The sequence below is a fragment of the Charadrius vociferus genome, unplaced genomic scaffold (genome assembly GCF_000708025.1).
Source record: "Charadrius vociferus isolate BGI_N301 unplaced genomic scaffold, ASM70802v2 scaffold92, whole genome shotgun sequence".
Classification (NCBI taxonomy): domain Eukaryota; kingdom Metazoa; phylum Chordata; class Aves; order Charadriiformes; family Charadriidae; genus Charadrius; species Charadrius vociferus.
Genome location: NW_009647874.1, coordinates 3,992,020 through 4,004,243, shown reverse-complemented (window position 1 = coordinate 4,004,243; position 12,224 = coordinate 3,992,020). Strand labels below are relative to the sequence as shown.

The 12,224-nt window shown below is 44.3% G+C and overlaps 2 protein-coding genes across 2 annotated transcripts in view; one reads left to right on the top strand and one right to left on the bottom strand.

Moving 5' to 3' along the window:
* Positions 1–3,067: 3,067 nt before the first annotated feature.
* LOC104284756 lies at positions 3,068–7,688 on the bottom strand. The gene is made up of 3 exons (XM_009883124.1): positions 7,283–7,688; positions 5,035–5,228; positions 3,068–3,487 (listed from the first exon to the last, which is right to left on the bottom strand). The coding sequence occupies exons 1-3, from the start codon at positions 7,686–7,688 to the stop codon at positions 3,068–3,070; spliced, it is 1,020 nt and encodes a 339-aa protein (XP_009881426.1).
* Positions 7,689–7,692: 4 nt separating this feature from the next.
* PDCL3 (phosducin-like 3) overlaps positions 7,693–12,224 on the top strand; it is a 12,642-nt gene continuing 8,110 nt past the window's right edge. Inside the window, exon 1 of the mRNA XM_009883123.1 lies at positions 7,693–7,782. Coding sequence (XP_009881425.1) covers positions 7,693–7,782 — 90 coding nt within the window. The remainder of the gene's footprint in view (positions 7,783–12,224) is intronic.

Sequence of the window (12,224 nt, the reverse complement as noted above, 5' to 3'; positions counted from 1 at the left end):
ATGCACTGGTGCTTCTACATTCAGAAGTACAACAGAAAAGCTGTAGCAGTGAGCACAGAGGCCGGGACAGCCACAGCAAGGAACCAGGAACCAGTATGTCTGCAGGTCAGCTCTAATTACTAAAGACAGAGCAGAGCTGTATGAGGGCTGCTGGGATTCCTGTGTACTCCAGGGACGCTCATTCCCCATGGCTCTCCCTGGACCTCTCAGCGCCTCATGCCCCTGCCCCATTGCAGTATTCCTCCAGTTTGTTTTCCTCAACATCTGTTGAGTTTTGCCAAGAAAGTGAGGGTGAGCCACTGCCAAAGGTGATGCCTCTCCCCTCCTCGCGGCTTAGCAGAGGTGAGCTGCAGACTCCAGAGCACCGGCGGGGCGCTCAGTCATGGCCAACCACATCTTCCCAGGCTTGCTGCTTCTGGAGCAACGGGATGCCTTGAACTTGCAAGCCACCCTGCAGTCATGCTTAAACCCACATAAACTTTCCAGTAACGCTAGATGACTTTAATATAAGCTATTAAATTATTTATTTGTCATCAAAGACAGAGAGATCAACCAGCACCACCCCGATGGCTCCTTTCCCTCTGACTGGGTCTCAGGCTGAGTCCTGTACCCTGGGCAGCAGCAGCACCTCTTGGCCAGCTTGTCCCAGCAGAGGCCATACAGCTCCTCAAGATGGGGGACAATCCCTTACACAAGCCAGAGTCAAGCTTTTCTTCCTCTGCGTAAGAGCTGAGAGTTGGGGAAAGGTCTCCATTAATTTTCCCTTTTTTAGTAATATTTCTATAGGTCACAGGGATCTGCTGAAACCTCCTGTTCCATGGGTCATCTCAACTCATGTATCTAGTGTGATACAGCTTTGCTCCAGGCAGTTGGAATTCCCATGGGGCTTTCACAGGCACAGCCCACACCGTGGAAGCACTGGAGGAACTCTGTGCCTCAGCAGCTCCAGCCATCATCCCACCCTCAGTCTCCTCTTCCTGCCCCCATGCAAAACCTTGAGTTGCACCAGCACCACTCTGAAAGGCACACACAAGTAGTTTGATGTGAGTTTTGCTTTTTAAAAAGAAGAAGAAGAAAAAAAAAAGTTTCACACATGAGCCCAGCAGCAGCCTGGTTCGCAGCAGGTGCCGTAAGCAGCTGTGTTGGCACCGCAGAGGAGCAGCACAGCAGGAGCTGCAGAAGCCCATGCTGCCGCAGGGCACCCGTGCTGTGGGCAGCTGGCTTGGACAGGGCAGGAGTAAGCCTCTGAGCCAACACGGCACAAAATGTAACCATCAGCCTGACAGGAAACAGGGGACTGTTTTTCTTCAAATGCAGCTTGCAGTCGGTGTTGACTGAAACTGCTGTGGAAAAACAGCTCCCTAAGGAGCTGCTCTTGTTTTCCGAGACAGCAGCTTGGAGGGTTTGGTTTATGGTGCAGGTCAGCATGTCAGCACTGTTTCACCCTCTAGATCTCTAGCCAAAAGTTGCCCTGTTTACACATATAACAGTGACTGATCTTATGGGTGCCCTCAAAACAACATTTGTCTCCTATCCACACTATAAATCACTTATCCTCAGTGCCCATAGCAGCCAGTTCTACTGTGACTGACCCAATACCAACGCTCTTCTCTCTTTGCCTTCTCATAGCATGGACCTTAGTAGGTGTTCGCAGCTTACACACATGCTAGAGGCTTCTCATACGGAAAGTCCTCTGGCTGCAGCCCCAAAATACCTAAATCCTGGCTTCTTGTCCTTCGTTTATATTCCCTAACCCGCCTATACAAATGGGTGAACTCTCTGCAGCCCATTCTTCAAAAGGCCCCAATTCTCACAGGACTGGAAAACCAGGGAGATATTTGAGTTACACTAGAGAAAGCAGCAGAGTAATATGGATTACTATGGGGCAGATATAGGAAACAGAGGCTGCCAGACTGTGGGCTGGTAGGACCAGTCTTGAGGCAGTTCTCTAAATAACCTTTTTACCTGGCTGGATTAATATATCTGAAGCTGGCAGACACTTGGGCCTTCCTGTTCTGTGTTATGAGTAGAATAATTCAAATACCTAATAATGCACTTATAAAGCTCGAGTGACATCCTGCTGGTGAAGCTGTTAAACAGCTTTCTGAAGCACAACAAAACAATTAATACTAGTGTGTGTCCACCATAACATTGCAATCCAGAGTGCAAATCTAATAGTGCTTAAGTAGCCTTTCAAGCTGCATAGGTGGAAGATAAAGGTTTTGGAAGGTCCTGGAAAAGGCCACTTCATGGATTGCCTTTGAACACAGAGGTTTCTTTGATCTGGACCCTAATGGTACAATCCTCAAAGCAGTTAAGGACATTCTCAGTACCAGAGAAGTAGCAATTATATTTGGATTAATTTTAAAGAAGAGTTTCTAGAAGATCCTTAAGGCTCAAGCACTGACAAGGTTTATATACCATCTGTAGAAGACTCCTTGGATTACACTCCACCAATGCAAAAACTCAGAGGACAATTCCAACACCATCTTTGAACCAAGGTATGTGCAGTGACACTCTGACACTACAGCACAGCCCTACCTCCGTATCCAAATGTTAGAGAAGATAAGTCATCAGCTTCACTGTCATTATAAGGCAGTCCAGTTTAAGTTTCTCAGGTGCATCTACTTACCCCAAAGTCAACTGTGTCCACAATAAGGTCTGAAGCAGTCAGATGAAGCAGACTTCTATACATACTGAATAAGGAGATTCCAACCATGCACATGGAGATACAAGCTTTAAAGACCATAGAAAAGGTTTCCTTAGATAACTGCACTCTCAAATAAAATCTTCTGTTTGGTGCACCAAATATTTTGTAGAAGGCGATAAGAAGGATATGAACCTTTCCACACTTATTTATTCATAGTAGTAGTCTGTTGACTTTTTTCTTTTGAAGGATATAGCTAGGGAAACCCAACTAGCACCCTCATCTTCAGCAGCTTTTCAGACGTGCACAGTTGTACACACACACACACATAAATTTAGACTAAAAACGCCAATCAGCATAAAAAATGGAGCTGTGGAGAAAGCCAGTGTTAGCACCATAAGGTCAAGAGCCTTGTGGCAGCTAGAACTCCTGTGACTGGACATATTTGCGGGGCGGTTTAAGTGAGGTGGTCTTCTTTGGAAGAAGTTCAGGAAGAATGTTAGGTAACACCCCTCCTTGAGCGATGGTCACACAGGTGAAGAGCTTGTTCAGCTCATCATCATTTCTCACAGCCAGCTGGATGTGCCTGGGCAGGATTCTCGTTTTCTTGTTTTCCCGTGCAGCATTCCCTGCCAACTCCAGGATCTCCCCGCTCAGGTACTCCAGCACCGCAGCCAGGTAGATGGCGGCACTGGGACCAATCCTATCAGTGTAGTTTCCCTTTTTAAGGAGCCTGTAGACACGACCCACAGGGAAATGCAGACCAGCCTTGGCTGATCTGGTTTTCTTTGGCTCAAGGAGTTTCGTGGTATTCTCACTTTCAGACATTCTGACATCAATCTAGTATAAAAAGAGAAAAATTAAAAATAAAATAAAAAAAACCCAAAACAACAGACACAGAAACTGAGCATTTAAGTCCTTCCTTTCTCTTCATTTCACTGCCTTTCTAATTCACTCACAAGTCAGTTTTCCCCTCTCGGAAAGTTTGCTAGCTTTTCATACTTTCATCTGAAGGAGCAGATGGGTCAGGCTGCTGCTCCAGGAGACCCTGACAAGTTTCCAGCCAAGAGGCACCTACAAGCTCAGTGAGAGCAGCAGGTCAGCCATCTGCTAGATTTCCAAAACTTTTCAAGAGAGTAAGGTAGAACTTAGGAACACGGTCTTCTGACCTAGTATCAAAGGAGGACTGCTGTTAAGGAAAAAGGTTAAGAAAACTAGGCTTCAAGATAATTACAAGTGTTCAGACACCCTGCAGGGAAGCTTCATTGAACTTACCCCTGACAAGAACCTAAGCAGTTTCTGCAGTGACCTTGTGAAAGCCAGAGCTGGAAATTCGTATCTTTGTCTGAAGCAAGAACAACAGACAAGAACTTCGTCTACTGGAAACCACTTCAAATGGATGTTGTCTTCGACAAGTAAGGGGACCTATTGCTGCAAGATAACAGGCCACACTCAGGAAGAAAACTTAAGGAAAGAAGAGAAGCTTTCTTTTACGCTATATGCTGAAATTGCTGTGCTGTAACACACTGTGCACCAGGCTACTACAAATGCACAAGAAGCATCTTCTTATATGGTATTGCATCCATTCTAACAAGCCCCATTGCTTATTACTGACATAAAGTCTCTGGTATGGAAAAGTACCAATTACTGTTAAATGCATAAGACAAAACAACCACAAAACAAACACAGGAAAATCCTGCTCTTGCATCTAGACTTGTTCTCAAGTTTTAATCATTAGCTGCTTTTAAGTAATTAGAAGTTCTGCCCAGATGTGAGGAGGAGCTAAATCAAGTATAGAATTGAAGTGCTTGAAAATACAATTAAAAGTTCTTTTAGGAGATTTTTGTGGGCATTAGCAAGACAAGCTTTTAAAAATACCCTATACAAGTAAATAAATTAAAAAAAAATTAAAAGCCCCCTTAAGCAGCCTTATAACAATCACAGAACTTACAAAACTGTTATTTCACTCAGAAGTTTATCTAACACCAAGAAAGCATTCTGCCATTTCTTAAGAACAAACTCCCACCTAAAGAAGTTACTGACTTCACCTCTTTTTTCCAACACTACCCAAACTACAACACCTGGCAAGAGCTGCTCCCTTTTAAGCTCCACAGTGGCAGCCATCTCATTACCAGCTCTTGCATAATTTAATTCCACCTGAGTGAGCAATGATTCAGCCACTCAAAATAAAAAACAATCAAGGTCTCAACACAAAGGCAACTCAGTACAGTCCCTGAGAGCACGAGAATCTGTTACTACTCCTTGTAGAGCTGCTTAGTACCTTGTTAGCTGATCTCCTCTGAAAACAAGCCTAATATTTACTGTCTCAGAGAACTGCAGTATCTCTGGCAGTTCATTTATTACAGCTGGAAGGAGGCACACCTCACCTTGCTGCGGTCGTCAAGAATTAAACCCAGTGACCTATACCACTGTCCTTTGTGCCGCCAGCAGTGGCCAAGCTGCTTTGTGACCATGCTGCAGAGCCTGAGGAAGCTCAAGACCTCTGACAGTGGGTTCTCCTTCTTCTGGGACTTGTCCCCATCTGTCACACAGTCCAGTTTTTTTCCAAAGTCATAGATAGCTGTGTTGCAAGGCAGAGTATGTCCTTTCTAGGGTCAAGGGTGTGGTGACAGCTGAATAATTTTTTTTTCCTTCAATACACAAGTGCTGGAAAGTTGAGCTCTGGCCCAACAGAAACTTTTGCTGAGCAGCTGTGCGAGGAGACATCTACCCTCTCTTACGATGAAGCCAGAGGGGTGTTTTCAGATCACTATGCTATCTGGTTGATTTACAAATGGGTTGAACTATTGGCTAGAAGATAGTAAACAAGATTGTTCTCGATCAAAGAACTACTTAAAAAATTGACTTTTGAATTGGACCAGTACTGCAACATAAACTCTGTCTTTGGGTATCAGTAGAGATAGGGCCAAACAGCTCACTCAGTGTCTTTTATCATACACAGAATGGCAGGTGAAGGCATGCCTCGAAGTTCCTTGAGCACTGCCCATGCCTTGTAGGGTCTGTTTGGTGTGGTGCAGAGCGAGCTCACAGGAGCAGCTTGCATCCAAGAGCAGCATGATGACTGACACACAGATCTCCAGATTAGCAAAGGGTGCTCTAAGCCCCATGCTTAAAACTGCACAAAATTAGTACCTTGCTTGAGTCTTCTACCATTACTACAAACCATTAGATTTTTGCTTGGTCCAAAGAAATAATAGTTCCAAAGTCTACTTTTCCTTGTCATGGTCAAATGGAGGAAATAATTTGAGTTTCACGTGTTCATTTCTCATGCATCTCCTTTAGAGCTTTTTCTCCCCCATTTACAGGTTTAAACACTCAGCACAAGGATAGTTACATACAGCACATCTTTACTATATGCACAAAGCTTAAGATCTACTCTCACCCATTTTTCCTTCTCATTGCCACAGCATTCTCCACTTTTTCTCCCTTTACTGAGTTCATTGCAGGCCAGCCAAGATCTCACCAAATTGCTCTTGAAAAAAAATGCAGCATGCAATGACTGTTCCGGCTGCCCACCACCCTGAAATCACAGTGGCCACTCAGTCAGGTATCCTCTCTTCCCATTTCTGTGTAAGCACAGCTTGGAGTGAGTCATTAGCTCAGTGGCAGACGGCTCTGACTTCCGTCAGCATCATAAAACCTGGCCGGTAGGCTCTGACACCCTCATGCCTTGAGGGGACAAAGGAGCTAGATCAAACTCAACAGGACAGGCAGATCTTTTTCAAATAAAAAGTTCATGCTCCAGCTACAGTTTAGGAAGCTGGTCCTAACCAGGTTTTCTTTGCGTGAGATGCTATGAAATCTGTGAGATACCACCTCGGCGGCCAACTGATCCTAATGCAGCTGCAGCAGATCCCCAGTTTCCAGTTCAACAGCAAACCTCAGCACCCAGTATGAGCAGAGAAACCCTAAGCACTTCGATGGGGGGAAAAACTTTCAAAGACTTAGTCAGCAAAGGCCTGGAGGCTTGTTTGGATATGGAGGCTTCTGTTTTTCTGTACTGATGGACAGAAGTAGGAGAGTCACTTCTACCAACAGCACAAATATTGCACCTAATTTTAAACTGACTACAACTATCTATGGTTGTTGTGACAAGACAGAGGTTTAGCATCATGTCAGAACAATCTAAAGAGAGGTAGCTGTTCACTACAGCTTTACGAGCAATAAGACTTTAAAAGCACAGGGTTACTGACTTCTAAAGCAGAGTTAAGCAACCTGTCCTAATTGCACTATGAATCTGTGACGAAGGAAAAGGTCACACTAACACAAGTGGTAGGGTGTGTCTTTACTCCTCTGCCTGCTCCACAACAGTTACCTATAACAGGTATAACAAGTAAACATGTACTTGACTAAGTTATTTGGGTGGTATGATAGACTTTTTTTTTTTTTTGACGTTTACTGTGTTCCTCCACCCCTGGAAGGGGAGCTGAGAAAAGAAAGGAGAACAGTGTTGCATTCTAGGAACTTTATTACAAGCTTTAAAAATGCATTAAAGTTAGCAGGAAAAAATACTTGACAAAGAAGCAAACACATGCAAATTAATGCTACTGAGTCCCACCATCATCCATAGGTGCACAGACCAGACCAGGAAAAGCAAGTTTCACTGGCTACCACCTTGTTGCTGAGAAGGAACAGCATCTCTAACAGTTTTCTTGGGAAGGAGCTGGGAAAGGATGTTTGGCATAACCCCTCCTTGAGCAATAATCACACAGGAGAAGAGCTTGTTCAGCTCATCATCATTTCTCACAGCCAGCTGGATGTGCCTGGGCAGGATCCTTGTTTTCTTGTTTTCCCGTGCAGCGTTCCCCGCCAGCTCCAGGATCTCCGCGCTCAGGTACTCCAGCACCGCAGCCAGGTAGATGGCGGCACCGGGACCAATCCTGTCAGTGTAGTTCCCCCTTTTAAGGAGCCTGTAGACACGACCTACGGGGAACTGCAGACCAGCCTTGGCTGATTTGGTTTTCTTTGGTGTGTGTCCAGGTTTGCCAGCCACTGCGTGTTTCTTTCCACGTCCAGACATTCTGATGGCAAGCAGACACAAAGGGCTGGAGATCTTCAAATTACCCAGGTGCTTGGGCTACAGCCAACTTATAGCAAGGGAAGATGACAGCAAGGTGAGTTACACTTTCTGCTCCTCCACATCAAGAAGAAAGCTTGTTCTTTTCCTGAGGAAAGAGCACCACACACCACAGTTCATTAATAGCAGAGCTAAGATTTTAGCTACTACTACCCTTTTACAGCCTACCTTTTAGGAGAGGGGCCTCATAAAACCAGAGTGGTTTGACAACCTGTCAAGAAAGGCTTATTAAAGTATATAAGAAGAACCCAAAAGAAAAGAGGTTTTTCCCTGCTGCTTGGAATGTATTCAGGATCGAGGCACAGTGGGTCTTCGTCAGTAAGATTTTCTTAAACACCGTAAATGTTACCTCAAAGCTAACTTAAGTCCAAGACTGCCTCTTCTTCCAAGAGGAATTGGTATTCTAACATCTTCCATTATCAAGTTAGATCTTTCAATTATTAGACTTAAAATGAAAGAAAAATTCCTGCAGCCCACAGCACCTTATATCAAAAGACTCCAAGCGGTTCTCATACAAAGTTCTAAATTAATTGCCCACAGGATATTCTCTAGCTGCTATGGGAGTACTGGAAGTGTTTTGCACCAAGAAAAAGAAGAATTGACTTGGACAGCACAATGCAGACTGAGGAACAGAAATTACTATCTATTTACTCAAGATTAAGGAAATTCAGTCCAGTTAGAGTACTTTTACAATTGGAGTGGCAAAAATACTAATTTAAATAATATTTCTAATCTATGATTAGATAGCACAGTTAGCTTCCAGCACAGCTGTTTGCAATGTACAGGAACATCCATCCCTAGATCAACATGTGGGGTTTTTATGTAGTTTTTATAGATTTAAATATTAAAGAAAAATCAGACTAAGATTTAGGAGGGAGGAACAAAAAAATGCCAGCCCATTAAAAAATCCAAGCAAACCAAGCCATGTCTCCTTATGCCTGTTACCAGACAATAATTTTCACATTCTGATTACTCACATTACAGACATACTGTGCTACAGATACAGTTAATTTACAAATTAACATAAAGCCCACAATAACCCCAAATCTTTCATTATGTATTATGAATGAAAAACATAACCCATTACCTTCAAAAATTCTTATTTTGGCCTAGTCTGTACTTTGCTACAGCCTGCACTCAAAGACAAACAAGCCACAGGACATCATTTCCCCTACCCCTGGGGCAGAACCTTTTTATTAGCAACTTTTTCTCCTCATCAGTGGGTCACCTGGACAGTTAATGAGTCATTCTCACATGTGGTTCATCTTTCCCCTAACCCCTGATTTGGGGGAAAAGGAAAAAATATGTTATAGATGCCCAGAAGCAAATTCTCCGGGGGTAGAAGTCAGGCTGTCGCCAAGAGCTGAGCCACAGCTATATTTCAGACTCACTGTGACACTGCCAGCTCTCACCCCCTATGGCTGGAGTATTTCTGTCTGCACACCGTGTGTAAAAACAGTCCTCTCTTTCCTGCTGAAGCTTGGTTAAAAAAAGTACATAGAGGAAATATGCTTTATAAGTACGATGTATTTTTAGTTGGCTGGGAGGAGGGAAACTGTATTGCTTTATGTGTGTCCTGGGCAGAGAGAGTTACGCTTTGTTCACGTTGTGTCTGAGCCCCACCAAGTGATGTGATGGGGCGGCTCCTAAGATTTGGGCTTCTGCCACTTCTGGTAACTCTCTGCCCCAGCTGGGGCTCAGGGTTTACTGTGGGACCAGAGGGGTTCTGGTGCCAAGGGCCCTTGGCTAGTTCCTCTCAGTTTACCTGGGCAAAAATCTCACCTAACACAAATTAATATTTTTTAGCACCTTCTAAAAAATGAGCGCACATTCTCTGCTCACACTCTGTGTTTTCTGGTGTTCAACATAGGCTCCAACCAGCAACAGACAAGAGCCATGGGTGTGAGTGGTATTTCAGCCACAAAAGATGACTCAAACCAGCAAGTCCTCCTGAGAGCCCAGGCTCCAACAAAACATTCATACAGCAAAACCGGCACTGACAGTTCTGCTTTGGTTCTGCATGCCGGGTACTAGCTGCAGGTCGGAGCCAAAAGATTTTGGAGGACGTGCAGAAGACTCTGAAATTGTGACCCTGAAAACTTCATCTCCCACTCTGCCCTGCTGGAAGGCCCCGTAGCCCTTTACTTTCTGATTTAATGTTCTCACATCATCTATATTTGTGGCTCCATCTATCACTCAGACAGCCACTTTTCCCAAAAGGATGAGCGTTTGGGTGAGGCTGAGTCTTCCTCCACCTCAGGGCCCTGAGAGATGGGTATGGGGCACCCTCTGCACGTCCAAATACTCACCATAAGGACTGATGTCCTCTCAAAGTGCAGCTACCCATTTCTTTTAATTCAGAGGCAGAAAAAGTGGCTGTGCCTTCCCTTCAGTAAACCGGACTTAGCACAGGATAAGCGCCCCATCACATTTCAGGATATAGAGGTGTTAACAGGATGTCCGTAATGTTATAATGTGCTATAATGGGGCTTCTGAATTTCCATTTCAGGCCCTTGGCAGAGCAAAGACACAGAACAAACACACTCTTAAGGCCTTCTGGCAGCCTGCGTGGGGGTGTTTTTCTGGGGACTCAGAGCTGTGCTCCCCCTTTCTGGGCGAGTGTGCTGACCATCGGGCTAGAGCATAAAAGGAGGGGGAGGTGGGAGCAGGCCTCTTCCCCCTTCTCCTCTGCTGCGTGGCTTTGAGAAGAAAGCGCAAGCTCTGCTCAATTCTCTGAAAGGGCCGAGAGGCCCATTTTTTAGGGAACAGGGGGTTGATCCCAAACAGATTGGCGTCACCACCCTCTACCCACTCCTCAGTGTTTGCTGAGTGAGGCTTTAATACAGACTCAAAAATAAAATAAAAGTAACTATCTAGACACAAATTTCTTGTAATGCTAATTGGCTATGACCCAATCCTAACAATCTTTGAAGTATTGATAATTATGTCTGATAAGAATAGATAATATAGGTCTCACTATTTTATTTGTTTTGTTTTGTTTTGTTTCTTAACAGAACAGGGAAAGAAAAATGAGGAGAGAAGCCAGTGGAGAAATAAAGCAGGATATGAAATGCAAGCAAATAAAAAGAAGCTCAGTGAAGTGGAAAGGGAAGAGTTCCAGAGAAAAAATAAGGCAGAGCACCCCAAAACTCACCAATAGTATTTTGATGCTCCTAGGGAGGTGTTCCATAGGGCTGACAATTTATTTGGAGTGTTTCTATGATGGTGTCCCGTTTGGTTTATGTGTACAGGTTTATGGTAGTTCCAGGACACTGGCTGGCGTGCTTAAGGAGCTGAGGCTGTGCCCAGCTCAGCACATTGCCTGGTTGGCATCCCACATCTCATAGCCACGCTGCTTCCCCTGCATGCCCTACGGAGCCACACCATCCAACAAGGATGACCCCCGGCAGGAGCAGAGGGGCTCACAGCTCTGCTGCCACACTGCAAGGGTCCCCCCAAACTCGTTTCAGCAGGGCTGACCCACAGAAAATGCGCTTTCTCTTCCTGCCTGGTTGCTTCACAGGTGAGAATGGAATGCTGGAAGGTGGTGTTGTCCCAAATCTGGGTTCTTTAGCCAGTGTGCAAGCCAATAACACACAGAGCAGAGGTATTTCCAAGTTTATTCCATTAATGTACAGAAACGGGGTGCTCATCCCAAAACACAGCACACCTAAGGAGCACACCTTAGTTTCAAAAATCTCCACTTTTATACATTGATTATTACATATTCAAACAATTAATACATTTTCATGGTCATTCTCTCTAATGATTGGTGAAGATTTCTTTGCTTCCCATGTAAATTAGCGTGCATACTCTTCTTCTTCCATCTTTCGCTTTTGAGTAAGTGGTATCATTTGGGTAGGTGGTCAACGAGTCAGTGGTTGCAATCTCTCCCTGCCAAAATTACCTTTTACGTACTTCTCCTCTGATCTTGGCAGTTCCAAGCAGTTTTGCTGACCAGGACATCACTCATGACCATCACTGATGACCAGGTTCATCACTCTCTTGACATGACTACCCTGCTTAGCAACAATGCTACATTGCCTGGTGGTCAGTTCCTTAATTGAATCGTAGATAAATCAAGACTAGTTACTATTTCTCTATTTTAGTGTCAGGTAAATAATTAAATAGGGTTGGGGCAGTATAGTATAGAGGACTTGAGCAGCAGCAGGTTTCCTTAGTTGCTTCCATTACATTGTACATTTAATTTTACTAGTTACTATCGGTTTTATTACAACAGTGCTAGAAAGTAGCTCATTGTTTCTTTTTAACTTCTGAAACAAGAGTTTCAGCATAGGCTAGATGTTTTCCAATCGGGTATCGAATTCCTCCTTTCCCTTTCCACCCTGTAACACTTCTTCCCAGGCTGTGTTTCTCAAGCTGCTTTTGGCAGACACGATTTTGTAACCCTGGCTGTGCTGCTGAAAAGAAAAAAAAAAAAAAAAAAAAAAAAAAAAACAAACCGGGGAAAGGGCAAGG

Bases quoted from the DNA above. Each gene is read 5' to 3' on its own strand.
- LOC104284756 (XM_009883124.1), bottom strand. From the start codon at position 7,688: ATGTCTGGACGTGGAAAGAAACACGCAGTGGCTGGCAAACCTGGACAC. The intron at 5,229-7,282 runs GTGGTAGCCAGT...CTTGCAACACAG, and splicing joins TGTTCCTTCTCAGCAACAAG to CTATCTATGACTTTGGAAAA. The intron at 3,488-5,034 runs GTGAGGTGTGCC...TTTTTATACTAG, and splicing joins TTCTTGACGACCGCAGCAAG to ATTGATGTCAGAATGTCTGA.